The sequence below is a fragment of the Falco rusticolus genome, chromosome 5, assembly GCF_015220075.1.
Source record: "Falco rusticolus isolate bFalRus1 chromosome 5, bFalRus1.pri, whole genome shotgun sequence".
Lineage (NCBI taxonomy): Eukaryota > Metazoa > Chordata > Aves > Falconiformes > Falconidae > Falco > Falco rusticolus.
Window position 1 is genome coordinate 37,330,932 of NC_051191.1, and position 27,964 is coordinate 37,358,895.

At 37.1% G+C, this 27,964-nt stretch overlaps 1 protein-coding gene across 3 annotated transcripts; it reads right to left on the minus strand.

The window, feature by feature from the left end:
* On the minus strand, positions 1-27,868 carry XPOT (exportin for tRNA). 3 transcript variants are annotated; one of them, XM_037390740.1, is made up of 25 exons: positions 27,756-27,868; positions 24,025-24,155; positions 22,172-22,254; positions 20,946-21,002; positions 19,449-19,518; positions 18,032-18,250; positions 17,271-17,455; positions 16,738-16,906; positions 15,234-15,470; positions 14,876-14,914; positions 12,810-12,872; positions 11,723-11,847; positions 10,703-10,847; positions 10,431-10,550; positions 10,167-10,261; positions 9,311-9,380; positions 8,665-8,903; positions 7,877-8,162; positions 5,846-6,035; positions 4,530-4,646; positions 4,329-4,444; positions 3,775-3,822; positions 2,264-2,335; positions 1,079-1,135; positions 1-571 (listed from the first exon to the last, which is right to left on the minus strand). In XM_037390740.1, exons 2-25 carry the CDS (start codon positions 24,082-24,084, stop codon positions 545-547), a joined length of 2,889 nt encoding a protein of 962 aa, XP_037246637.1. In that variant the 5' UTR covers positions 24,085-24,155; positions 27,756-27,868; the 3' UTR covers positions 1-544. The 3 variants fall into 3 exon arrangements, with proteins under 3 accessions (XP_037246637.1, XP_037246639.1, XP_037246640.1); XM_037390742.1 differs by lacking the exon at positions 27,756-27,868 and adding an exon at positions 26,607-26,694; XM_037390743.1 differs by lacking the exons at positions 1-571; positions 1,079-1,135; positions 2,264-2,335; ... (1 more) ...; positions 4,329-4,444; positions 4,530-4,646 and adding an exon at positions 4,653-4,803.
* Between the last annotated feature and the right edge of the window lie 96 nt (positions 27,869-27,964).

A 27,964-nucleotide genomic window follows, 5' to 3' on the forward strand; every position in this document is an offset into this window, starting at 1 on the left:
TACTTTTAAATGAAATCATTTATTAAACCAATCTGTTTTATAGGAGGTATATATATGTTTTATCATTAAGACAACTTCAATAAAATGACTATCTACAAGAATGACTTTGATTGTTTTATTTTCATGTCACCATACATGAACAAATGATTTTTATGTCTTATGAAAACATTTTACTCAGTATCAAAAATGTACACATTTTAATAACCATTGCTATGATCTGAAGGGTTTTTTACATTTAATTTCAAAAAATAAGTGTCATTTCATTGCTGTATGTGTTACAGCATAAGCTTAAATCATCCTATACATAAGAAAAGTTTGTGTAGGTATACAGATAATTTTCATGTTGTCACATACCTTCATGGTCGAGATACAGGTGGGGGATTTGCATTTCTCTTTTTTGTGAAAGGCTAAAGTAGGTACTGATGTGAGCACAAAGCAACATTTCTTAAAAACAAAACCAGTCTGAATGGCACAAGAGTTAGCATTTTTATAAATTAACAACCAGAGTTCTGGATTATGGAAACATGGGAGTCCAGTACTTTCCTTAGGGCTTTGCTCTCTGGAAGAATACCTGTTAAAGGTTTATTAAAAAAACAAACAAACAACGTTTTAAGACAAATGAAATATAAAACATGGAATTGTTGACATATAAGATAATTAGCTTGACGGAGCTCATTTTCTTGTTTAACATACTGGTTAACACACTAGGTTCAAGGATGTGACTTGTGCAATTACATTCACACCCTCAAAAATGAAGCGTCCTGACATTCTCTACAATCATAGCATCACTTTTTAACTATTCAACTATCAAACATAAGTCACAAGAATATCAAGCTATTGAAGAAATTGCAAGGTGCTGAGGATAAGTGACAGTCCTACAGTTGTAGGTTTGTTGCTGTTGTTGTTTGCTCCTTTCCAGGTAACCGCATTTACTATGTAAAGATTCCCTACAGCTAAAAAACTATTAAATAATTCAATATTTCATTTTTATTTCAGGTCACTACCATGATTGAGTTGTATGATAAAGTCCAAATAGAATTAAAAGCTATTTAAATAAAATAATAAAAAAAATCTTTACCTTTAAGTAGTTTTTAAAAACTTTAGCATCAGGCTGCTGAAGTGCTTGACAGAATTCCTGTAAGACAGAATAAAATACTAAGTAACTAAATGAAGCATCAAGGCAAACTGAGATACAAGGTATTTATGTGCTCCTAATGTATGTAAAGCCATTGATATTAGTTTGTATTTTCCCTAATGTGCAACCAAAGAAAAGCATGTTCTAGATAAAAAAATTGTAATAGGCTATGACAGACCAAGTGCATTCTGGGGTGAAAAAACTGTATTTTCAAATACAGGATATCACATTCACTTTTAGCTGAGTAACAGAAACACAACTATCTAAGAGGACTGCAACCAAGGGGATTCTAAGTTTTTTTTTAACTTTCCCAGTAACTTTTGGTGGCTTTGAAATGAGTACTTCAGACAAACGTTTACACTTAAAAATTATGCACACACTAAGTGACTCTAGATTACAGCTGAATATATTTGTCACTTGAAAAAGTTAGATCAGAAAACACTGGGGTGCTGGCAAGAGATAATACTTGGATCCTTACATATATTTAACACCACTTAGAAGTTCTACAGTTTAAGTCTTACTATGAGTATAATTGTCTCCTAATGCAGCAGACCTGGTAACTATAGTATCCAAATTAATTGCAATTAACTTGTCAGTGTTCATCTAACAATTTCTTTACAGCAATGCTTACCATTACAGCTAGCAATGCTTAATGTTGAGACAGCGGTCAGGTGTGAAGTTTCACTTTTTGAGAACCCTTACACTACTCCAAAATAAACATGCAACCCACACACACACTTATTGTACATAATTTTTGACAGTAGAACCAGTGCTGTGGCTTAAATTTCTGTAGTGTGGAATACAGCCTTTATCCACACTTCCTATACAGTCAACATTGTTCATGCTACTTTTGAGCTATTACTTTAAGTATTCTGATACTTTTACCTCAAGTCAAAATTTGAGCTGAAGTAGGAAGACAGTCACATGCACTGAACTTTTTTTTTTTTTTTGCAAGGTACTCTTCCAGTAACTTTACTCCTTATGCTAAATAAATCCTATTCTGATATGCAATATCACAGTAAGTTTTACTGAGGGATAGTAGGAGGTTAACTTTGTCAGTATTAACTTAGTTCCCATTTAACATTTACGATCAGTAAGTTTTCCAAATGTCCTTTTAAGAACTCCTACCTGAATTATCTCAGGAGCTACTTGCAAAGAAGGCAAATACTCTTGCTGAAGGTACTGAATGCACTCAGGACCCTAAAGAAAGCAGTACATAATTTGTTCAAGTATGTTTTTATACAAATGACAAGTCATAGCTCTCTACTGTATGGTACAAGAGAGTTTGAAGACAGGTGGTCTACATGACTTTTACAGAGAAGTTATGCATATCAAATGCTCATGTTATTATCAGCTGATAGCAAACAGAAAGATTTCTTAACCTTGGCATTAAGGACTCTACAGCAATTTGGTATCATAGAAGAAGAATGCACTGAAAATTGCACTGAAATAAGAATTACAATACAGCCAGTCAGATCGTGACACGTTAACTGTAAAAGTCAGTTAAGTAAGAAGACGGCCCTTATTTCACTATCTGACATATGAAAGACACACCCCACCCCTGCCCTGCCCCAAACCTGGCAACTAGCATCTGCCAACTGCTTTACCATACTACTCCCACCGTGAAATTTAGTATCCAAGTACCCCTGGATGTAGTGTTTCTCTTCTTGTAACACAGACCATAAATTTACAGTGGACTAAACTAATAAAATGGAACTTCTAATCCTTTGAGAGATATCTGCATTGATTAGATACCTCTCATCAGAAGAGGGACTACTGTACACTGGCAGTATATATAAACATAACCCAAAACATCTACCACAGGAAAGTGAATTGACTTCATTAGTTCACACAGAAGTTACCTTAGAACTAGAATATGGTATACAGTTCATATGAGGGGAAAAGATGTCACATCACTTTCCTGTATTTGTAGTATTAAGAGAAAGAGTACTTTTAACAGGAAGTTATTTACTAAAGCTGGATTTCCTATGTATTTATCTTTTCACTGCTTTTGGGGAGAAAGGAACAAACTCAGAAGCTCTCCTCAATTAAAAAACAAGCCTCTTCTCTGCCAGTTTATAACTTCTCACAATTTTTGTATAGTTGTGGCTTTTACTTGCATTTGAGAAAAGCATTAACCAGCAAGTTAAAGGGCGTATCTGCAAACAGTAACACAAAAACATAGAAACTGTTTCATTTTCCATTAAAAATGGAAATATGCTACAGTGTTTTAGTCATTAAACAATGCATAAATCACTTTTTTCCATCAATGTTTTTCAATGTGGTCTCCTATACATCAAAAGATACCTTTTTCACAGAAGTACTTTATAGTACATCTCTAATTGCTCTTTTATGTCAGTTTAAGTACTACACTGAAAAGTGAAAGAATGCCAGTTCTTCAATTAAACACAGTAACAATCAAGTGAGCAGTTTTGTCCTTAATGAAGAGTCAATATTTTGCAGTAATTATCAAGTGGTAGAACTACTGGATCCTGTGTCCTTGCACAGCATTACGGTCATCCTATTATTTTATCAAAGAGTAGAGTAGTAATTCACTCTAGTAAGTATCTAATTTTTAGAAATTGATAAAGCACTAGAAAGAAACCTACAAGTTATTCCCTGCATAGTATGAAACTTACCCTTTTGAGATGAATTGTTTTTAACGTCACTGCACATTCTGATAAAGCCTGCAATGTAATACATAACATTAGACTGTTCAATTAGTCTACTGGTTATATATTTAAAACCAAAGAACCTAACAAGGCTGAAAACAAGGGCTAGTTCGTGCCATTATTCCCTCATCTTCCTCTCACACAATGTTAACTGAACACCTCAACCTCCCAATTTTTGTTCCACTCTAAACAGAAAAAATTGTCATAGCTGAACCCAAAATGAACTAAAGGACAGCCACCAATGTGTGTTCACTTTCACTGAACACGAGTTAATAAGTAACATAGGTCAATGCTAAATACTCAGATCTGTGACTCGCTAACTTGGTTTTGAGCATAGGTGAACTACAGAAGACAGCACCACAATATTCAATAATTAAATCATCCAGGTACCTCAATAAAAAACAAAGTATTTCATTTGTGAGATGATTATGATCTTTGATACTACATGGCCACTGTAGGTTTATTAGCTTGAATGTGCCCCACAAGAATGAAAGCAAAAAACCCAAGTCTGTAATACACACCAGTACTGTCTGGGCATCCGCCAAGTCAAATGTTTGCTTCAAAGGTGCTACAAAACATGCAGGAACAATGTGCTTGTAGACAAAGTCTGCAAAACCTACTGGTCCATCTTTACCTCCTGAGAAGAAAAACAACGTTCCATATTCTATTATTGCTTCATGGTTAGTAGCAGCTGCAAAGAAATTACGAATAGACAGCCTTACCCCAAAGCTCCACCAACTTCGAAAGAATAATAAAACAAGTCTTCTGTGCAATGGGATCTGGGTAATCCACTGCTCCTTGAATGACAGTGAACAACACACGCTCCACATTCTCTGCACCTTAAACACATTAAAATGAGCTTGTCATTTCAATTTGCAGCCTAAAATGTTTCTGTGCTCTTACAGTATTTCATATAAATACTGACCTGGAAGACATGCTTCAACTTCAAAATAACTCTTTTTTGCACAAATCTCAAATATTTTTGGGAAGTTTCCCCTACGATGCAAGACAACTCTTATTTAGGTTATAATCATTATTATTATTTTTTTAAAGTTTGTTTGTATTAAAGGCCAGAAGAGCAATTAAAATCTCCAAAGGTGAAGCAGGGTACTTGGACCTGCTTACAAATTTTTCTCCTCTCTACACAAAACTGGTAGAGTTAATCAAAACTCAGCAGCACTTACCTTCCAATATATGGAAAGATACTTTCACCACAAAATTTCTGTGCTGCGTCAATGTTTATTTCCATTTGGTTCTTTAAAAAATTTCTTGGCCCATCACAACTGCCAAATGCCTGTCTTTCAAGAAAGCTCTCACTACTGCTTAATGCCACTCTTTCCCACAGGTACCACCCATCATTTTAGGATGGGGGGAAGGAATTTTGAGCTCCACCTACCAGCTGAGTCCCTTCAAAGCTTTTCAAAGCCCCTAGCCATTCTGATGAAATACAAACCAAGAGAATTACTTAAAGAATCAAGAAACTGGACATTTGACTTTAAATTCCTGCTTTTAAAAGCACTAATTTGCATTTCGCCACTAAGGGCAAGGAAAATCTGGTAACTACACAGATAATAAGTCACATGATGCCTTTTACTATCCCCTGATCTTGATATCTATAGTAGTAAACAAATGACAGGAGTTACTCATGTGTCCTTCAGAAAATGAACACCACAACAAATACTGGCAGCTGTGAGTGGCCTCACCCAACAGTTTGAACACTGCTATACATTATTATATACTGTATGATCTCTGATTCACCAAATACCATGATGCACAGGGATGGATACACTGTTCTTGTCCTCCTAGACACAGTGATCACATATAAACTGAAAAGATCAATGGGAAGAACATGCCTATTACGGCAGGATTCACAAACCTGAATTCTTGCACAACAGGTAATTGGAATGCTGTATTTACATTAGTCCATTCTACCTTAACATCATTAATAGTACTTGACAGGAACTAGGCTAATGATTTTAGACAAAACTTAAGAGAGGAATAACCATAGTACTATCCTTTGAGAAACTGAACTACTTACCTTGATTAGCTATGACTTCACTCATTCCACTGCCAGTTACTGTCTGCAGAAAAGCAAAGTAACTTCTCCGTAGCATTTGTTTTTCTAAAGCAGCAGACTGGTCATTTTCTTCTGCTGGAAGGAGCAACACCTCAAAAATAGCATGAAGCAGTGGCATAAACATCTGTTGCAGAAAAGGTGAAACCTGTGTCTGTGGAAATTGGAAGAGGGCATCAACGCCAACAGTTATAGCAACTGAACATTTCAGAATTAAATCTTAAAGGTTCGTTACAATTCTCAGCTTGATTCACCTTTAAAGTTAGTATTTTCATGTACCAACTACTTATAACAAAATTAATCACGTCAGTCACCATGAACATTACTGCATCTTGACTTACTCGCCACCGATCTTTTGCACAAAAATACCTAGGCCTATATAGTCTCATTCTGAGTAGGAACAAAAGCTTTTTTTCCAGGCTTTCTCATCCTTCTGTTCAGACAGACACTAATTCAAATCCCCTGAAATACCAAGGGGGACTGTTGTAAGGTCATTATAGTTACAACAGAAAATGCATCTCTAACATTAAAGCTGGCAGCAGGCCACCTTTTGTAGCACTTGTCTTTAAAGACTGCTTAAAGAAGAAAGTTTTCCTGAGCTGAAATACTACTAGCATTACAGGATAAACTTGTCATTTACGTCCTACTTGCAGTGAGAAGTATAAGGGCACTAAATTAACTGAACAATTCCCAATTGAAAATCTGAAGGTCTGTGCTATTCAGCCACAACAGAGTTCCATAAAGAGGCAACTCAGATGTTAAGTTTCTTAATGCTTAATAAAGGTTTTATCTTTAATCATTTTACTGTACGTTGAAAATATTCAAGGTGAGACTACTGAAGCTAGGATCTTTAACATATTGTGGCAAGAATGGTACAGTATCAAAGTTAATTACACCTCAATAAGGTATTTGTCCAGTCTTGCTCCTGTGACTTTTTTTTTTTTACCTGCCTCACCTCACAGACTATTTTTAGTTATCTGTTATCTTGAATTGCTCTTAACATAACTTGCTAAAAGGACTAAAATAGTAAGTCTTCCCCCATAATTTCTGAAATACTTGATTTTTTACAATTCTTTCTCTCTGCCCGGCAGATGGGATACTCCAGAGGTCCACATACTAGATTCACCCAGGTATATTTATAGCTGTTCTACTGCTCACAAAATGCACTACTTCTAGTAATTTCAATATTCCATTCTGCTGACAGACTTATTTAAGCCTATTTAAAAGGGCTTCTTAACCTTCTCATACAGCAATGAATTTCCCATCACATTCACAACAGTGCAATATTCTTGTGGCAGCTCCACAGAACAAACCATGTGCAACAGGTTAGTAACTTCATCTATTTAGTTGACTTTGTAGAGCTTTTTGGTTTCACACAGTTCGAATGCAAAGGCTATACTTCAGGAACCTTTGCTAAATAATCAGTTGACAGTTCTACTCTCAATTAATACTATATCATGTCTCTATTTCAAAACCTCCATATTTGTCCATCTATTTTAAATAACAACGCATTAAGCCTGCATACTTTTTTATGCAACACCACTGCATTGACATCTTTTAAGTCAATATTTCTCCCAATACACAGATCTGATATTCCTGTACCTCTACCTCCTGGAAATCTCAGTGTAAGAAATGAGAAAATTCACTTCAAAGCTTGCATAGTTTGTAATACTAGTTTAACACTTCAGTGGGAGGCAGGAAGTTACTTGTGTCAATAAGAAAAAAATCTTTGCGTTACAAGTAACATTCAAAAATATTAAACCCCAAAATTTAGAAACACCATAAAATTCTGAGACTAACGAAAGAAAACCACTCATTTAATAACTGCAAGTCCAGCAATGTACAACTGTGGCTGAAGACAATGTCTCCCCGTAGCAGCCTTAGAAATGTACTTACTTATTAATTGTGAGATAAGGTTTTAACACAGGTATTTTTCTGGAACCAGAAGAGATATCAGCAACACTTTGACCCCCAAAAGCTTATGCAATATCATACCTTAAACTTAGCTGTTATTTGGTTTATAAGAGGAATGAATTCTTGAAGATCTTTTGCTTCACAATCTTTAAGCATGTGTTCAGAGGCAGAAGGAATGAATGGAAGAACTTCTTCCTCTAAGCAAATAATCATGCGGTGAAGGAAAGTGCGGACACCACTTCTCAGAACTTCCTTTTGTAATGGACAACTGAGAGCTGGCAAAAATGTTTGTAAGCAGTCCAGATAAACCTCTGAGCAGCCACATTGTTTTACAGTTTGTTTATTGCTGAAAGCCTTGCTGGTTCGGCTGTAAAAGCAACGCACCGAGTATTATATAAGCTCATGTTCCAATATAGTGAAGAAGCAATAACACCAAGAGTAACATATGGTTTAAAATCCATGCACTAAACTACAATATTACATTTCATAAAATGAGAACCAAACACTAGAAGAAATGAACAGAATTATTTGATATGAGGTAGCTACGCTCTGGCAGTTTTGGGAGAATAAAATTCTGATAGTTTACAAACAACATAGGATTAAAATAGCTCCACACAATTCTTTGAGGAAGGGAATAACATGCTGGTTTACTATAAACTTGCTCAATATTCCCCTGTATCTACAGCCATAGCAGCCTTTTTTAAAGGGGATTTAAATAATCTTCTGGGCTATTATAAATTCTCAACCACTGATGATTTTCTAGGTCAAAGCAGCACAGGTAGAAACTCAGCCCCTCCTCCCAATCAATCCTTTATATTTCCCTTTCACTCAAACCAGAAACACACAGAGAGTCACTGTGCTGTACCTACCTAGCAAACCCAACAGCATGATTGAGGCAGTCAGCCAGTGCCATCTGCCTGTCCTCATCTTGTGCCATCATCAGTTTTTCTAACAATACTTTGAACTTCTCCATCAGTGGAGTCAACAAATTCCTCATTAGAACCTGTTTTCTTTCTGCAGAGTATTCGCTGTTAACTATTAATACTCCAGCTGTTTCATAAATGAAAAGTTGATCATCACTGCTTAACAGAGCCTGGTAACCATTTTCCTAAAATGGAAGATAACAGGCATAATTCACTAAATGTCCTTCATCAAAAGTTGTCTTCCCAAAGTTTAAAAGATACTACACACTGTCTTTAATCATGCCTAAGTAATCTCTATAGTAAGTTTACAATTGTTTTATTCTCTTCCTACTGAAGCAGAGGCATCAAGTATAGGCAAAAATACAGTTGAAGAAACAACACACACCCATCTCTATACTATACTCCCAAACCCCCACATAAGATTATTAAAATTAGGTATAAATGTAAGCATGGCAGTGATCTCACACCAAAGCAGAACAATTATTTATGCTTAAATGTTTGCGTGCTAAGCTTATAATTTAACAAGTATTCAGGCACACCAACGAGCAAGTGTAAACCTTATTTATTGGGAAAGTCTGCTGTAAATACTCACAGGAGGAGACAGTTCCAGCAGGTCTTGTATTCTATTCAGAACATCTTCAATAAAGGGATTCATTTGCTTACTGAGGTAAAACACAAGTACATAACTACTTAGAAGTACGTGCATTTTTACAGGTTTTCTGACATATTTTTAAGCTGTAAAGCTAGACTCCTAAACTACCCTTGCAGTATAGAACACCCCTTTAAATATCAAAGCACTTTTGTAGAAAAATCTGGCCGATAGAGATAGTACCTGTGGTAAGCCAAACAAATCCATGGCAGAGTGGGAAAAAAACATTTCTTTCTTTCCCCGCCCCCTTTTTTTTTTTAATATACATAAATAGCCCCACTCCAGATAATGAAAATATTTCACTTAACAGGTGAAAAATAGGTTCCTTCTGAAATCTGAATCATCTCCTGCCTCTACATTAAACGCATGCCTGAGAAATAAGACCAACATGACAGGACTATTTGAAGGGCTCTAATACGCTGAGAAAATGTCATCAGTATAAATTCTGTAAATATTTGTAATTTGGTCAGGGACAGGGAAGAGTTACTCTTGGGAGTCTTCAGATTCACTCACTCTTAACTGTTCACTGAAGAAAAGCAGAACAGTCACTTACACTGTTAAATCAGTTTTAACATCTAAAGCTAAGCATATGTATTCCAGTTCTTCGTTCTGTGAGTTTTTCCACTGCCACCTTAGTATCACACAATAGGACAACTCTGCTAGAGCACTGTTTTGATATCTTAATTTTACTGCAGTACATTTGAAGCCCAGCCTGTTTCAATGACAACTGTGATGTACAGAAGGACTATGTATAGTAAATTTAGTGCCATTTGGTTACATCTGTAACAGCTTTACTCACTTAAGAGACTTGACAAATCTGGAAAAGAGGTAAGCTGTTCGACTTCGTACTTTGGGACTTGTATGGCGAAGACCACGGTGATCTAAAAATGCCATCTGCAATCGAGAAAATATCTGTCTTAGAATCCCTAAACAAGGCAGGAGGAAAATCTAATCATTCAACAATTTAAGAAACTCAGCTTCTTTAGTGACCCTCAGAAACTAAGAAAACTTCCTAAGTCTAAAGAACTTATCTAGTCAAAAATGTAAATGAGATGAAACTTACTAGAACAGTTGGAATGTGCTGAGGTTCAACAGCAAAGAATTTTTCATATCTAACCACTGTTTCAAAGAATTCCAGGGTCACTGATGTATGTTGATAGGCACTGACACCAGAAGTCACCAGCTACAAATAAAAAGCATTAGCAAGTTAATGCTTTAGCCTTATAACACCAAGACTACAATGTGACATGCTGGTAATTAAGATAAACCATTTGAACTAGAGTGTTCCAGTCTTTATTAGCATTTTTAAATACCTTCCACACCACACATGCTTACCGTTCTCATCATGTCTTGTAAAGCCGTAGCTTTTGTAACATCACCAGAGAAGTGAGCACCATGAGATACAGGAAGAGCCTCAGCTAACATATACAGCAGCCTTATGGCTACTTCTACTTCCATAAATCGCGTAGTCTGCCAATTCCTAGAGAAGGAATATGAAGATCATGTTAGACTGTAGTAGCTTATGAAATAATCACAGTTACACCACAGAAGTATTTTCTTTTGAGCCTTCTTCAGATGCACAGTATAAAAAGAGCAGATTTAAACTAAGAAAAACACTGTAAGACTAGGCAATATTTCAGGATGCTTCTCAAAGACTTTATCCACAAACACATCACCTATTCACCACCGCACTACCAATTTTCTTTTACCAGTTTCAACCTGAAAGATACAGATTTCTTGAAGTGCTTGCTTAGGTACAAAACCACCCACAATGGCCCATGGACAAGCCATTCAGCTTCACTTAAAATGAGGGCTCACTAAAGAGCAAGGTACAAGGAAGCCACCAACAATACTGGAGTCCTATGTGAATACACACAACTGGCCTTTAGTCAGGCAACTAGTAATAATGTTTCTTTATTTACATGCATAGTTACCACGATGGGTTCTGCTCTTTTTGCAAAAAACCACTTCACTTTGTTTCTTTTCCTTATCCACCCTTGGTTTTCTAATAGCATTAATACACAAAAATATTTGCCATCTCTCAAACATTTCCTTGAGGTGTAAAGTGAACACTTGCCCAAATGGCTGTTGCTTTGTACATAAATGACTAGGATCAAGTAACAACTCTAGGGAAAAAGAAATTATCCACCCTTTAATGTTACAAAAAGAAAGCTTTTTCTTTCTAAACAGCTCAAGGAAAATTATACAAAGTTATATTTATCATGAAGTTGTAACAAGCTCAATTCTATCAATTGGCTTCCCTTGCTACACCACACATTACTTACAAACTCCGAGAGTTACAAAAGGTAAAAAAGCTAAGGGCATAGCGTACACACATTTAAAAACCCAACTTACTGAAGCGTAGTGTTAAAAACTCTGCGGACAGATGCCAACAGTAACTCTGGTGAGACCTGAGCAAGTCTGTCCAGTAAGAGTTTCAACTGTTTTCTGTACTCCACAAACATTGCTTCATCTTCCCCCTACAAAACATTCACATGTCAGTGAAGTCTGTATTTTTGTGTTTAAACAATTACACCTAAAACAAAAACGTACCTACGAGAACAGTATACCACACTCAGAATTCAATAATGCTTACCCTATGCTCTTGCAACATAACAGCAGGCTTCTTTTTTGGCTGGTTGTAATATGTTGAAATCCACTGCATTCAGTCCAGAAACATTAAAAAGGCTTTCCAAACTGAAAACTAGCCAAAAGTACACGAAAAAAAATAATGCTCTTGGCAAAGCCTTATTGACCCAGTTCTTGAAAATTGAGTCACTCCTCAAAGGTGTTCTTTCTCAGTATCTAATTTAGTTTTAAAATTAAACTGACAGAAACATTTATGATGGACTGCATACAGTTTAAGCTAACCTTTTTAAGACTATAGAGCTCTCTGAACAGCCTGGAGCAAAAGTGAAGTCTAACATAGACAATCTTTGTTGCTGGCTGACAAGAGACGTAAGCATGGGAGGAAAGTGAAATCAATGCCTTTAGCTTATTTTTGCAGAGGTCTGACCATCTGAAGTAGGTCAAACAACATCCCAAAGAGTTTCATTACAAAATGTTTCCCAAGTCTTTTTGCAAGACAGAAGTGATGTGCAGAAACATGCAAACTTACACTGAACAAGCCAGCTCAACAGCTATGTTTAGCTAACAGCACAGCCGTATTCGCTGAGGAATAGTTCTGCACAAATGCAGCCAGAAACACCCTGTTAATTGAACTGGCTTGGATAGCCCTTGACTATGTTATTTTTTCAAATGCAGACATGCCTAAAAGTTGAAAAAGCTTTCCACATGGGAAAAAAAATAATCAGGCCACATATCTTTGCTTCCTACCTTCAAATCCTTAAGTCTATGAAAAATACGGATTTTAAAAGCGTGAGCAGGTTTTACTACATGCAATTTAAATTGCATTTGCCCATTTACTCATATAACACAATACCTCATTTTCAAAATTATATTCTTCATCATATGTCAACTTCTTCATAACAGCCAACATGATTGCCTAAGATAAAAACAGAACTGTAAGCACAGAAGCAGACAAGTGATAAGAAGCAATGGTTGAAATCCTACAGTAAAGGAAACATTAAATCAAGTGTTAAATGCTTACAAATATTTTAAATCCCATTTGAATTATTATTTTCAGAGGTTTAGAAGAATTAACAGTCCAAATTAAAACAGATTGATTATATCTAAACAATACACAGATGCCATTCCAGATACACAGCATAGATAACTTGGAGCTCTCAGTCTCTGACAGTATTACCTGGCTTTGTTTTCTGCTTGTAATCTATGCCATTTGTTTCACATGGAAATAAAACAATTAAGATGACTGAACTAGGTAGAGGAAGCTAAACAGGCTGTCCAAGATCTTATTTGAAAGGCGCAGGTCAGCTTAGCTGTAATATTAACTTCTCTATTAACTGAACATCCTTTAAAGGTTGGGGGTTTTTTTGGGACAGGTTAACAAGCTGAATTCGTTCACCAAAGAATCCAACAGTAAGAGCTAGGAGCAGCAAACGAGTGAGAAAAGCAAAACCTTCCCTTTTCAGCAGCAGCAAGTTGTTAGATCGGTTAAAGCACTGACGTGCAATTTCACCTTAGTAGGGACTGTTGGTAAGTCCTAAAAGAGCAATAAAGACTTGACCTCATCTCTACTGAAGTCTCAAACTCTAAAGGTATCACTTTGATCTTACTAAGCATTTACTAGTTCAGGTTTTTAGAATTCCAATTTAACGTTTAAAATACATGGAGTACTCAATTCCATTCACACTTTCCAAGATGGACAGAAACTGGACTGACACACACAGTTAGCTAAAACAAGTGAAAATTAAAATAGATTTTTAAACGGCTGAAAGAAGAAAGAATGGTATGATCACTTCTCAGTTTAACACAAATCCTCAAGAGCTGCTCAGTAAAATTAAGAAATAATTCTAACAAAGTTCTTCAGTATGAACGCAAATTTAACAAAACAGACTTCCAGAGAGTAACATATTCAAATTTTAAGTGCCTTAAGTGCACTGCAGTAGTAATTTTGCTTGATCCAGTTATAAGAACAAACGAGACATAGTAACAAAAATAAAAACACTCAAGTGATGTTATCAAACTTCTCTTATTGTGTTACCTCATCCAGTTTAAACAGACGTTAGACAAAACCAGGTCAAGATAATCTAGACCCCGATTATCTATATTCAACTCTTCATGTTAGAACAGGTACAGAATTTAGTTTTCTTCGTAAAGGAAAAGTAATCACAGCTATCGGCTGTATGAACTTACAAAATACTTGCACTGATCTAACCAGTTCAGCATCTAAATTAATTCATCCATATTGGTGCAGAAGGGTCATAGGAGAAAAAATTGTAAAAGGACTGTGCTAAAAACCCCAAACAAGTTTACTGCCTCCAGAAGTAGACATAAGCCTTATTTAACTTAATGCTTTATATATAAACTTAAGCTTATGTATAAACTTAAATGTACAGTTTAATGTAACACTTAACATATAGCTGCTCACTCTAAGTACAACTGTTATATTTGGATTGCAGCTTCTTTCATAACTTTAACTTATGATACTATCAAGGGTCAAATTTTATGACAACCCTTCCCACACTACTTCCAATCCTTTGGAATTAGGGCAGGTTTTAATAAAAATACAAAGCTTCAGGGAAAAAAATATCCACCTCTTCTACCTTGATTTAAGAATCCCCTATCAACAGTACAGACTGTGCAGGAGCTTACCAACATGTGCTTAAGGGTTGCTTGGGAAGACCAGCTCTAAAATAGCTTTCATCTTCATACACAATTCAACATAGGTTTACTATTTGAAGAAACAGCCGTAGTTATTCAGCAGACGATTGAACATACTGTCCTTACTTTCAAGTCTTCCCTTTTAATTATTGTCACATTGCACATTTTAAAGCACAGAAACAAAACATGATTTATTTTAGCAAAATGAAAGATTCTGACCCAAAGTGTTACTGAAAGAAAGGATCTTTAGTACAAAGTACTTACCTCTACATTAGCTTTTTGTTGGTCTGAAAGTGCAGAAAGCTGCAAAATAAGTTTCAAGTGTTATTTTTTGTACAGTAACTCCTTTACTGCTGTCTAATAGGAAAAGACAGGTTTGCTTTAACAGCCATATGATCTGCAAACCTTCTTCCCACTTAACACAACATTTAACACAATTTCTTCAGATTTCTAACACCACCACAGAAATAACATGACCACAGCCATTAAATATTCTCAAGGCTAGTCAAAAAACTACTTCACAAGTCAGCTTGCACATAGTATGAGATTCATATATTCCCACAGAAATCAAACTAAATCATATGTCAAAAAGCAATGTTAAATGAAAGGCAGATGTATTTACTTGTTTCAAGATGTGAAGGTAGTCATAACAAAAGCCAATGATATTAGATGAGATGTCATCATCTTCATGAATTAGCAGTTGCAACATTAGGGCCACTTTTGCTTCAATAGCTTGCAGAGTGTCTTGAGCACTCTTCATGTCACCATTTTTTATCAGTTTAGTCCAACTAGCTATTAACGCTTGCCCCATTCCATTGACCAGCTTAGAAAATCTGGCCAGAAAATCCACATCATCTTCCTGCAAGACAAGATGTCCAATTAAAAATACTAGCAGATCTTATGTTTAAATGGGATGAGCTTACAGACTGTTCTACTCGTGTCTAGCATGTAGAAATAGTAAAACCAACATTTGCCTGCTAGATGGAAAGTTTAATTGCCCGGTTCTTTTTCCCCAGGGAATGGAGAGAAAGAAATTAAAGCAATGCCAGATTTGGCTGTTCTCCATAATACAACAGTAACTTGCTTCGTCTCTGCAGATCCGTTTCTCTTTTTACTTTACATCAAGAAGCAGGTTCAAAATAAACACAGCAGCACATTCATACCCATAAATCTTAGGCTGTGTAAGAGGAAAATCTTTTTATGGGAAAACTGTAAAGAATTAACAGCTGTAGCTCACCAGAATACTGATAACAAGTAACTTTCAGTACTACCTTTAAGAGTGAGTTAATATTAAATATTTATGGCTTGCTTTTACAGAAATACGTTGATTAGAATTGAAAAGTACCCCTAGACCAGTCACCCAAACAGATGCTTTGCTCCCTGCCATAACTGTACAAAAGCAGAATACAAGTCTTCCTTAGAAAGACTGAGGTAAGATTGTTAGACATTTTCTGCATTTTAGTAGGAATACAAATTTGACAAAGGCTTCAAAATAAAGAGGTAATTGTCTTGCCATCTAAGGACTACAACTTCATAAGGACTGGCTCCCCTTTCTGCATGGCGGGTAGCAAACAGCTGTCCTTTAAACACTGCAACTGCCAGGGAACGTGTACTTGATTAGCAGGTGTATTTTTCCAGCTTATAGCCAGGAATTTCAAGCCTCACGTCTGATGGTGCAGATACACAGAACAGCATACATGCACTCAAAAAAGCTCTTTCCCCTACCTAATAATGCACAGCTGATCTAATGCATCACCATAAAAAACTACCTTGACTACAATACCTATCACAGAATTATTCACTCAGAAGAGAAAATTCAAGGCAACAAACCACAGAAGCAACATTAACAGTAAGCACGACACTTCAGGAGAGGAAATAATACTTTGCTTCTAAAATGAAAAACCCATGCTAAGGACAAACAAAATGCAATGGGTTTTTAATTAATGGGTATTAATAACAAGCTTTTGAGTATGAGAAAACTGTAAGTAGTGTTTATCTTTGATGCAGAAGCACAACTAATTCTCCCTAATCTGTGGATGTCATTTTATAGTTTTCTGTTCACTTGCTTATTAAAGAACTGTTGGAAACCTATGACTCATTCCTATTCTAAAAATCAATATACAAACCTGATCAATACTGAAGAGGCCAGCAGACTGCAATACTTGACATAAAGATTCAACCAATTTTGTTTTATCAATTGGGTCCATTCCCTTATTTACAATTTCAAACAAACAATCACAGGCTTCTTCCCGGAGAACTTCCACAGACATGTGACCTAGCAGCATATTTATAAACCTTCAGAGGAAAAAAAAAAATATTTTTATATGTACATAGTAGCATTGTATAGAAACTTTATATTATTTCTGTGCATATTTACAACAATTGCTTTTTCTAAGACAGTTTTAAAGTCTATTGTACTGACTAAACACAGCATTATGTACTTTTTAAGGAGAACCCAACAAACTGTCTAGTGTCTATTTCAGCCATTATATTGGCTTGGCTTACAAAGTCAATCACTCTACTAAAACCCCCAAAACTCCAAAGATTTATATATGAAGTCCTTTTTCAAAGATTCATTTTAATTCTGTTTCATAGAAATACAGTAAGCATGCTATCAATGTTATTTTTGCAAACACATTCCATCAAAAAACCCCCTTACCTTTCATTGGCTATGAGACTCAAATCTATCCAGGATACATAAGCTCCAACTACTTCAAGGCACTGGCATGTCAACTCTGAGTTATTATATTGATAGTTTTGTAAGATTTGGTACCATGATTCCACCAAACTTGGAATGCACTGTTCTCTCATAGTATCTTTTAATAAGGTGTTCCTACGAGCCTCCTATCAATACAGAAAAAGGATAAATCAGACTTGTCATAGATTAGCATCTTGTCAAATTAGTAGCACTTTTGTGTCCACTACCAGACACCACTTGTCCTAGCAAGATAAATAACTCAAATCAGAAACCCAAAGAGAGCACATTTTATTCTTGGAAGAAATAAAACCAAAGTATAGGTTTTGCTCTTTTTCTACCACAATGCCCAAACACTGAAGAAAGGCAGACAAAGGTGAAAAGCCCTCTAGATCGTTAAATAGATTTTTGATTTTAGAACTCCTTAAAAGAGGCACTAGAAGAAATTAACATTTAAAAATGAGTCAGTCAAACATTAAATTGGTTAACTCAATCCATCAGTCTTCTTTTTGCTAGCTCTTCAAGTAAAAAATACATTAACTAGAAAGTATGAAATCATAAAAACCATTAAACAACTTACAGCTTTTGGATCTAAACCACCTTAAGTCTCTAAGGCAGAGTTGCCATAGGAAAACACCAACATATCTGCAAGCCTTCTGCTCTAATTGAAGTAAGAGAACTTTTTAGAAAATTAAAAAAAATGTTAATGCAAAATAACAACTTGCCTCTGACGTATGAACAACATCCCGGTCTACCAGCTCAGCATCAACAGCCATCAGGATTCTGAGGTACATATCCACCCCTCGTGGATTAAGGTCAACTACTGATAGAATATCAAAAAAAAACTTGGGCCATTTTGTAAGATACTCAGTAACAAAAAGCAATGCAAAGACTTGCGCTGCTTTGTTGCGAATAAAAGTCTTCTCAGGCTGGGGATTCAGCATCTGGTAGAAACAAGATATTTTATTTGTATATTCTTACTAAATTAGAGAAGAACAATACATGCTTGCTGATATCTGTAGTGATAAACATACTAACTCTCTTCCTGACTGATATAAATAAAAAGCCTTACCTTTCCAAGGATTTAGAAGAAAATTTAGCTAAATCGTAGTGAAACAGGGAAAACATTGTCTCTGGGTGATACAGTCCTAAGTCTTTAATTCAGTACTAAGACATTAAGTGTACTGTTCAAAGACTAAAAGCTAATCTGTCAGTTTGGTGAAAGGAATAAACAAGAACTTCCAGACAACAAGTTACAGTCCTCTTGTAGCTAGCTTGTGCCTACGTTAGATGTTAGCTTTAAGAGTAGTAAAGGAAGTTTCTAAAACTAAGCTTGTTGGGGGAGTGGGGTAGAATCTGTCACTACCAATCTCCCTCTCTCTCCTTTGTTTCCTGTAAACTCCTCCTAAGGGGAACAGTTGCCACAAAGAGAAATTAAAAGCAATTTAATCCATTTCACAATGATCTGTTCTTTTTCAAGTTATATTACATTCCATTTCCTACTGTTAGGTTTTCTACAAACAAAGCAACTATGTTAATTTTGAATACAGAAGTGGAATGATAACTAGATAATGGCAGGTACAGGCAAAGACTTGTATATGCTCACTTGACAGTTCTGCTCATTACAAACTCTTGGGTCCAACTGTGATACTGGATGTTCAGCTACATAACTAATTCCACAAGAAAGAATACTATGGCAAAGCACTGGCTACTAACAGACAAGTAATGCAGTTAATTCATAAACATCTGCTATTCTAAGTAGACAGGAGCTAGGCCAGGAGGGTCTTAAAAACAGAATTACTGCTCCTTCTCCAGTCAAGAACATCAGGAATCTGGATTATATATATCTCTAAAGGGAAACATTTAATACTCCTTATTTCAGCTACAACGGATTAAACCACAATCATTATCTGATTTAAAAGAGTTTTATGTTTAGTAGTAAGTTCAAGCACAGAGTTCTTTACAATGTCTGATTTAATGAATCTCTAATGAAGACTGGCACATCAAAAGCTTTTAGCCATCAGATACTGTATATCTTCAGGAAGCCATCTTTAAACTCAAGTGACAGATTTAACACTTAGCCCACAGTCATCGCCTTACATTAGCCTACTATGTAAGATTGTTGCAAAGGGACATACTTACCTGTGCTTGCAGCCATGTTATAAGTGTTTCCCTAATTAGCTGCTGCTGGACTTCAGTAAGTTCAGAGTATCTGAAACAAAGCATAATGACATCAAAATACATGCCTCATGACAAGTGTGACACTCAGTGAGGCAAAACCTCTTTTAATATTACACACAATACTGCACATTAAGGTAAACAAAAGGTTCCTAGAAAAGCAATTTACACAGCTACTTGCATGTTAAAATTTTGATTTGAAGACTAAAAATAAGAAAAAACATTCTGCCCATATTAATGGATTACATTTTGAGGCATTAACACCTTCTATATTAGAGTAGAAGCTTGAAATCTTGCAGGAAGGCTGGTCTCAGGGACAGGACTTATGACCCTGATAAAAATACATGCTTGACCATAAGCCACGGGGAGAAGGAAGAGACATCTGTATATGCTCAGACTTGTTTACTACATGAAGACTGTCAATAGTGAGCACAAGGAAGTCCTTCACTGATCTGACCTAGAGTACATTTATTATCAGACACATGTCAAAACAAAAAAGCAAACAAGTCATTCTGCTTTATGTCATACATACAGTCTTGGCAAAATTTGACATTATACCCAGCCCACTTCAAGTACTACTCACACAACATGTTCCTTCCCAGAACTAGCTCAGCTTGCACTAGAACTAGCTATAGGTTTGGTACAGTCCTTAACAGGAATAACTGCTGAATGCAACTCCAGTGTTCCTGTCACAAGTACCCAGTAAGAAGAAAAAAGCAACCTCACTGAAAACGCTTGAGAAAATAAGCAGGAAAACAAGAGAAAACATACTGCAGGAAGCAGGTGACGAGAGTGGAACAAGGAGAGGAAGATGGACAATGAGGTAAAATCAGGTAAATAAAATCACAGAAAATTAAGCCTTTCATTTTTACTCTAATACATAATTGTGAAAATCAGTGGCAAAATACATCTCATTCCTATCTAAAGCCTGACCCACATATTCAGTGTATTGCAACCAGTCATGATGATATTCCAAGACAGTCATATATTATTTCAAAGTATTTTTTCCTAAATTTATGATTCAATGAAAACACCATTCAGTCAAAAGACTCTTAACATCTCTGTCACGGTTATTGAATGAATAGAGCTTTGTCTGAAGCCCAGAACCCTGTACTGAGCAAGGCTGCTGCTTGCAGGACTCTTTTCTGCAAAAAATCAATGAGAGTACAGAGTAAGGCTTGAATCTCCAGAAAGGAATGACTAAGTTTCAAGCAATCCTTGGTAATTGGGACTGTGTTGGGCCATACACAGGTGTTAGACTAGCCAAGTCAAACATGCTGCTCAAAACCCAGCTACTCTTCTCCCAGGAAAAGGTGAAGCAATACAAGAACGTCCTCTGGACCAGATTAAAACTACCTCATCAACCGAGATGACAGACACCATTTTAAGTTTCTTCACAAGCAGAATAAACAGGAAAAATTAAATGGATGTATAAGGCTGCTGTCAAAAAAGAATACTCACTTGAACTTTATTTGATGTTCAAGAACTTGAAAGCAAAAGAATTTGATGTGATCATCACTATAAAAGAAAAGAAATTGCTGTTAGTGGTGGCAATATGGTACAATTCTCTGGGAAGGAAAAAATGCCTTAAATATTACAGCCAGGTCATTCCTTTGGCAAATCAAGAATTACTGTGCACCAGAAAAATTGCTACTGCTATTACTTCAAAGCAAAAATGACAACTACTTGAGCAGTTCATTTGGTAAAAGAAACTGTTAAATTAATATCTATGTTTGATATTATAATCTTCTTTTCTATAGCCACCAATTTGTGATGCTTCGATTTCAGTACTGAACATACAAAATTGCAATGATTATTGTATCCTGTCTTTATAAAAATCTGTCAGGCTTCAATAATACATTCATGGTCTGTTAATACACTAAGTACAAGTTGTACATTACATCTTAAAGAGCAAAGCTAAAGACAAACTGAGGTATAGATTAGGAAGGAACATTCCCCATTATTACAAGTTTTAGACTAGATGAAAAAATAAGTAAAAAAATCTAAAATTCCAAAATAGCTAATCTAAAAAAAAAAATCTAAAATTTTACCCATGAGTTTATCTAATCTAAAAATTTGTAACAATCATAATGTATTTTGGTAAAGATTATAAAATGCTGTTTTCAAATCTTGTGTGGTTTTGTTACTGCATACTCTGTTGGAATCAGAAGTTTGATAAATCATTTACAAAAAAGCATTCACTATAAATCACTGTTGCTGTTCAGGAAATATACATCTCGGTTTTTTTCCAACTTGAATTATTCTGCAATACAGCAACAACCTAGCATCTGAGATCTAAATACACAACTTCGTGCAAAAATTATGGTGACTAGACACTCTTCCCATCTTGAAAAGTGGGATGGCCTACTCCACAGAATATGGGCAAGAAACCGCTTCTGAGATTACTACACATAAAGCTTGTAGTCTTATCATGGGAAATTTTCAGCTCTCTTCCCCAAAAGACAGCACTAGAACTCATTCTTTTTCCCTGGATTTCATAAAGCAGCAGTCTTTAGGCTACAAAATTAAGGACTTTTATTTATACATTATACAGAAGCCACTGTGATAGTAAAAATAGCATGAAGACCATATTAACTTTCAGCAATGTACAGTTTGCCTATTATGCTGCAGAGCTAAAACCAGACCCAAACATATTACTAATGAAAATAAACAATGATCTGCATTACCTGTATATACTCTGAGCTAATGCTTCTGCACAGACTTGCCAAGCATCCTGGGATATCTTCAGCTGCTCAAAGTAGGCTAATGCCTGCAAACATCCAAGTAAGTTTCATTTTAAAAAAGATGCAAACCACACAGCAAGACACCTCATTCACACCTAGACTCACATTTGAGCAGCTCTCCCTCAAAAAACCAAACAGTATTTGGATACCTCCAAGTATTTATATGGCTCCCTAATTACCATAACACAAGAGAGTTTCTTCAAATGCTAATATTACAGGTACCCATTTCCCCTTTACATTCAATACAAATATTTTTGTTACTTTAATATTAAAGTCACAGAAGCAGAAATATTGAAGTTAGAAGGGACCTCTGGAGACAGGGTCAACTAGAAGCTGCTCAGGGCCTTTACACATAGGTGGAAGGTCACATCCAAGTTAATATTCTTTCCACAAATTCTACAGAGAAAGTGATTTAGATTTTTCACTGAAAACAACTGCACCACAGCTGCATTCAACACCTCAAGCTCAAGAAATATTCAAACACTGAGCACCTGACAACTGTCAATTTAGGAATCTATTACAGAGTAGAAAAAAAATTCTACCAAATTTTAGATAATCAAGATAATCAGAACTTCTAAAAAGCTTTTGACAACAGTTAACTAGATCTAATTGGATTAAGATTAAGTGTGGTCTGTTATACAAAAGAATAAAGTAACTTTTGAAACAGAGATTAGATTAACAACATTATTTCAATTCTGTGAATGCATGTATTTCAAGAGGGTTTTCTGGCTGCTGGGCTTTTTTTTTTTTTTGCATTATTTCATAATTGTCTCCGTTCACCAAAGTAATTATTTAGTAAGTTGAAACAAGTTCTTAAAACAAGAATTCACTTCCTGTAGATAGTACAGGTAATTTTCTAATACTGAACAGTTTTACTAGAAATTGTTTGATACTTCCTTTGGATATTACATCTTACATGATTAGTGAAAAGGTAAGTCACCTTTTATAAAAGCTATTTCCAGGTTAGGCAGACTGTATAGTTAGAAGGTCAATAATCTATAAGCTCAACTTTTACAGTGATATTCTATTAACAGAACACTTAAAGACTAGTTACATCTATCTTTCCAAAAAGGACAAACATCCAGAACCAATGTATTTAACAGGCTGCTTAGCAATATTAGCCACATCAAACTAAATTTTTAACTGTCTTATACATTCCAGATTTGTTTCATGAACACAAAAACTAAGGTATTATCATCCTCATTTCTAAAAGATTTTACTGGAGGTTATCTTGTAGACACTTGAATCAACTTGATAAATCAGTAAACAGAAACACTTATTCATGAAATAGTTACATAAATTGTGATACCTTTTCATAGCAGCATCTCTCTTATGAAGTAACTGTTACCACGCACCACAATTACTTTTTTAACCTACTCTATGCTAATACAAGCTTCACTACAGTTACAAACACAGATTTCATTAAAAGACACTAAATATCATGTAAGAATTGAAAGGGCAATTGCAAGCAACTCACTGTTTTCAGTGGCTGCTTTCCATTCTCTGGAGGATGGAGAGTATGGAGCCTCTGAAAGAGGCTGAGCAATAAGTACAAAGAACTTAAAGAGTCAGAGCCCAGAAAAATAAATTCTATGCACGTTAAGTGTAATTTCACAGAACTGGTGACACAGGACCTTCAGCTTACAACACAATTTTGTTTTCTGCCATGAACCCTATACACTGGTTAACCAAAAAAATCTAGCCAAACCCACAACCCCTTGCCCAAGGAAATATGAGACTACTGCACTGAAATAGCACCCCCAATTGTTAAAGAGATAAGCAAGTTGATTACATACTCTTTGTCTGAAGTCTGCATCAGCATTTGGGTTTAGCCCTAAAAGGGCTTGTTCATCCATCTCTATTGCTATACTTTTTGTTTCCTACTCCTAACTCGTTTGCCCACTTCTAGAGAGGAAACTACAATCATCTGCAAATAGAGAAAGAGAAACTTTATTTGTTCGGCAGAACAACAAAAATTAAAAGCAGCACAGCAACAACCACAGAAATTTGCCCACAAATCTCAAACATATAGTACATACTCCACCAAAACATGAATAAGCACAGTTCTGATACAGATATCAGTATTCCGAGTCCTTTAATAAACTTTTAATAGTACCAAACTTCTTACTGAATAAAATAAATTTAAAGTGTCCACATATTTCAATTCTCTTGAAAAGAGCTAATATCATCTTAACAGATAAATGGCATGATGTTGTACTATTCAACTGAAAGGCTTGAACTAAAATTTCAAGCATGCAGAGAAGATTTCAGCAAGATATGACATAAGCATAAATCTCCTACTTAAATTATAGACTGCTGTATTTTTTCCCCACCACAACCTTCACAACTGCAAAAAAAAAGCTACTAATCTCTAATATTATTAAGATGCTTCATAAACCCATTTAATGAAGTATTTTCCCTAGGGGAGCAAAGCCATTAGGAGGTCTTTCCTCTAAAACAAGCACACACAAGAGAAATATCTTAGACATTAACGACAAAATACATCACACTGAGTTACTAAAAGTTTTCTGTGCCTGGTAATGGGTGCTAATTTACTAGCAGTGATTTTTATTTAGAAAATTCAGTGTAAAATTAAAAAGTAAACTAGGCAAATGTTCTAAAGATTATGTGCCTCTGCAGGCTATTCTGCAATGCTATGGTAAAACAGAAGAGAATTTTTTTAAAAAAATAATTGTCAAATACTAGGATGCCGTTAAACACCAAGAGGGGACAAAAATCCATCTATCCTTCCAAGCTCACACACAGACACCCAGCAACATAGTTAATTAGGCCTGAAATAAGGCCTTCTTACATAAGCATGTAGGAGGTAAAGGAAAGCAAGGCAGACAAGAGGAAGAGATGAAATACAAAGGAGCTGTGGTTTGAAGCTGCCTACATGCCTATAGGTAGCACTTCTGATTTCTTAGTATTGCATGTCTTATGCATGCTCTACTGTTCACCCTCCCCCACTAGAAGAAAGGTGGCACAGTGACAACTAACAGCAAGCATGCCTGAAAAAGGGAGCCCAAAACCTAACGTGGTAACAGACACACATTGCTACAAAGCTCATTACAGAATACACTGTAACAAAATGCACCACGAAAAGCCATTTAAAAAGTAAAATTGAATTCGTACCAAAAAACCCTGCAGGTTGTGGCCCAATAGAAACCAGAAAATCTGGAACAAAGTGATGACTCGTGGCAAAACAAGCTTCATACACTGCCTTATGACACAGAGCAATCCCCCTCAGGGTCAAAACCTTTAGGGATTAAAGTTGCTCTGCTGAGTCTTCTCCTTCTGCATCCCCAGCCCCCACCTTGTTTTCCCCATAATCGACATCTAAAAGCAGCCAGATTACAATAAAGACAAAATGCCGCCGTGGGGGAGGGGGGTTGGTTGGTTGGTTCGGTTTCGGGTTGTTGTGTTTTGTTTTGTTTTTTTTTTTTAATCTTTTGATTAGGGTCTGGCCCAGAGTTATACAAGTAAAACCATTTAATATACAGAAGCATATTTTCAGCATATTTTCCTGCTGATGTCACTACATTATCTGCCCAAAAGGCAGTAAGCTGCTACACCTGGATGACAAGTTTTGCTATTAAAAATAACCTGGCTCAAACATGTATTCTCTTCACTTGTTTAATTAACAGCAATGCAAATCATGCTAACATGAGTATATTTAAAATTTCATTTTCTACCATACACCCTTTTCTAAGAGTTTCAGCTTGACTAGCCAACTCTAAAAGGCAATTAATGAGTTAGACTATTTGAATGAGCCTTTTGAGAAGCTAACAAAATAGCTTCTTGTGCTATATGTTTTTAGTTAAGCTGGTAACTTTTCCCCTACAGATCTATTTTACCAGCCAGTAACACTTCAAAAGCAAACCTGAACTGCAATTTTAATAGTACCCACAGTTTGCAAAACCCATTGCAAGGTACATTCAGCTATAACATCAAGTATATCAATAAAGCAAGTTTTATTTATAAAAAATAAGCAATAACTTTAATATTTAGTATGCAAGTGTGGAAAGCATTGTCTTATTTATGTAGAGATGCTTTTTTTGTTAAGCAGTACACTATGATGGGTGGCATCTATATGACTAATTAGGAAGGTGCAGTTCCTTAACAGCAAAGTCATACAGGTATACATATCTCTTATTAATATTGTTTTTTCCCTTTCACTTATCAAATACTTATAATGCATTTGATAGTATAAACTAGTTCCATACAGGAAAGCAGAAAAAAAAAAAAATGTAGCCACAGTTCAAGTGGGGAAGATTGCTCAGTTTAACACCACTAACATGGTCAAGGGTGTGTAACTTAGGTCCAGATATGCCCTAATAATGAAAGCATTCAAAGCACTTTAACTACAGATGCTAACCCGGGGAACAATTAGCAATTGAAGAGTACTTCACGACAGCACTCCTTTTAGGTATCTACAAGATTGTGACAGCACGCAGGGAGCCAGTGACATGCTTCATCTTAATTCCCTCAGGTTTTCTCTCTAATAAAACAAAGACAGTAAAAGATCACCTTTCACATTCTTTTTTTGATCTGTTTTGCTTGCTGCAGATCTTGAGCATACTTACAGACTCTCAGGCTCTAGAGCTTTTACCCTGACTTAACACACGGTTAAAATGAACAGCTGTGTAATTATAGCTACTTCGAGAACTTTTCGACTGGACTAGAAAGTTTCTATTTCTGAAGGTGAGATGTTAGGTCTTCCTATCAGGCACATTCTTACTGGCCAGGAATTCCCTGTGAAGAGTAAGGTCTTCTTGCTCCCCCCAGCCTGCTCAAGGAACCCAGCCCCCACTCGCCGGAGCGCCAACACCGCTGCGTGGCTCAGCTCAGGGCGGCAATCGGGCACTCGCGTCCCACCGCGTCCACATCTGCGGCGAAGACACCGGGGCTGCAACTTAACCCGTTCAGCCCCTCCCCGGGGCCACTGCGGAGTGACAAAGCACTCCTGCCAGGCCTGCGGCCGCCCGGGGCCCGGCGGCAGCTCTCCCACGGCGGGACACCACCGGGGGCAGCGGGATATGGAGGCGGGGAAGGCCCCTCCCTCCCCTCACTGCAAGCTTACGGTTACTTTCCTCTCCCACCCGGGACATCACGGAGGACGGCTACCGAGGCAGCCACCGCAGCACGGCGAGCTACGGCGTACGTGAGAGGAGAAAAATCCCCGTATTTTTTGCGGCCGCACGCACGCACCCCCAGACTCCCGGCTCACGGAGGGCAGGCACGCCGAGGGCCGGTCGACTGCGCCGTCACCCCCCGACCCCCAAAGCCTCAAGGCCGTGAAGGAGGCGGCGCCGGGCTGAGTGGAACTGGCCGGGTGACTCGAGGGAGCCCGCCGCCGCCGCCACCTCAGCAGCGACGCCCGTGGGCGCCCACACCGCCCCTTCCCCGCCACTGAGGCGCCGCGCCCCCCGCCAACGGCCGGGCAGGCCCAGCCCCCGCCACCACCGGGGCTGAGTCACCCCGCGCCGCCTGTACACGTCCTGTCCCCGTCACCCCGCGCCGTTACCTTCCCGGTCACTCCTCCATCGCGGCGGCGCTGCCCGCTCCCACACCCGCAGCTCCGCAGCCGCCACGAGCATAGGGAGCGGGTCCAGCCGGGCCAGGCCGCGCCGCCTCGGCTGGCGGCGGGAGGAGGAGGAGGACGCCCAGGGGAGGCGCTGCGGCCCTCGCGCGTGCGGAACGGCCTCCGCACCTCCGGGAAACGAAGCTGCCGCT